This window comes from Morone saxatilis, unplaced genomic scaffold (genome assembly GCF_004916995.1).
Source record: "Morone saxatilis isolate NCDOM2014 unplaced genomic scaffold, NCSU_SB_2.0 Contig1, whole genome shotgun sequence".
Taxonomy (NCBI): Eukaryota; Metazoa; Chordata; class Actinopteri; family Moronidae; genus Morone; species Morone saxatilis.
Window position 1 is genome coordinate 15,631,177 of NW_023339651.1, and position 1,045 is coordinate 15,632,221.

At 39.2% G+C, this 1,045-nt stretch overlaps 1 protein-coding gene across 3 annotated transcripts in view; it reads left to right on the top strand.

The window, feature by feature from the left end:
• The first annotated feature begins 40 nt into the window (after positions 1 to 40).
• The window catches only part of zdhhc16b (zinc finger DHHC-type palmitoyltransferase 16b), a 10,079-nt gene continuing 9,074 nt past the window's right edge, over positions 41 to 1,045 (top strand). Inside the window, exon 1 of one of the 3 annotated variants that reach the window (XM_035664840.1) lies at positions 41 to 162. Coding sequence is in view for 1 of the 3 variants with exons in the window: in XM_035664833.1 (XP_035520726.1) it covers positions 170 to 183 (14 nt within the window). In the remaining 2 variants the exon portion in view is untranslated. Of the gene's footprint in view, positions 184 to 1,045 lie in introns of all 3 variants that reach the window. The other 2 variants (XM_035664848.1, XM_035664833.1) reach the window with 2 other exon arrangements.

The following is a 1,045-nucleotide window of genomic DNA, read 5'->3' on the forward strand; positions in this document are numbered from 1 at the left end:
TACAGTTGAGTGAAACGTCTGTTGAATAGACAATCTTCGTGACCGCCGCCGCTCTTTGCTGCGGGTCTGCAGCAGCAGTCAGCGGGGACCTTAGCTAAAGGGTTAGCCTGAGCATGACCTGACCGCAGAGCTGCAGGTTGTCCGCCCAGTACACCTGACCAGGTACAGCATGTCAATGTCAAGGTTGGTCCGAGTTGGCTTGGTGTACCGTATTTATTTGAAATGGCTGTTTAACATGGGCGGGTTGAAGGTGGCTGGAGGCAGCTAGCAGTTAGCTAACGTTAAAGCCGGTTAAAGCATGACACATTGTAGCTCATAGGAGGAATGGTTTCATCTGTTTGACACGATTACATATCTGATTATCTACTTATAAGACCTGATAGTGGGATCCAGTCTGTCAGTGGGAACTATCTTAATGTGGACATTTGGTAAACTGTGTTATGTCAGGTGAATTATTCAGCCCTCATTTAGACAAAGATGATGAATACAATATGAATACAAGCTGTTTATGTCTAACGATGGCTTTCACACAGTACATGGTACAAACTGCAGGGTGATATAACCTGAAGGAACAGTGTCCAAACTGTATGTTAATTTCACTCTACTATAAGGGATGCAACCATTGCATCAGTTGACTGTAATGTGTTTTCCATAATATAATTATAATGTGCTCACATCATATTACAGTTCCAACTAACAGTTTCATTATCAGTTCATCTGCACATTATTTTTATATGGAACAACTAATAATTCAGTCTATAATATGTCAGAAAATAGTGAAAACATTTTCATATGGGGGAGGCTGGAACAGGATGTCGTCTGCTTTTTTTTTTTTCTTGAAAAGTGACGGAAATGATTCATTGATTGTCAAAACAGCTGCCACTTCATTTTCTTTTGATCACTTGTTTCTGCTCTACATAATATCCTAATAATCATAATGGTCAGTCGCATGTCACAGTATTGATAAGAGTTAGTCTAGTTTAGATTTAATCTTTGTTTATGCCGCATTGTAACCTACCTTTTATATTTATCTTTGTTAATATCT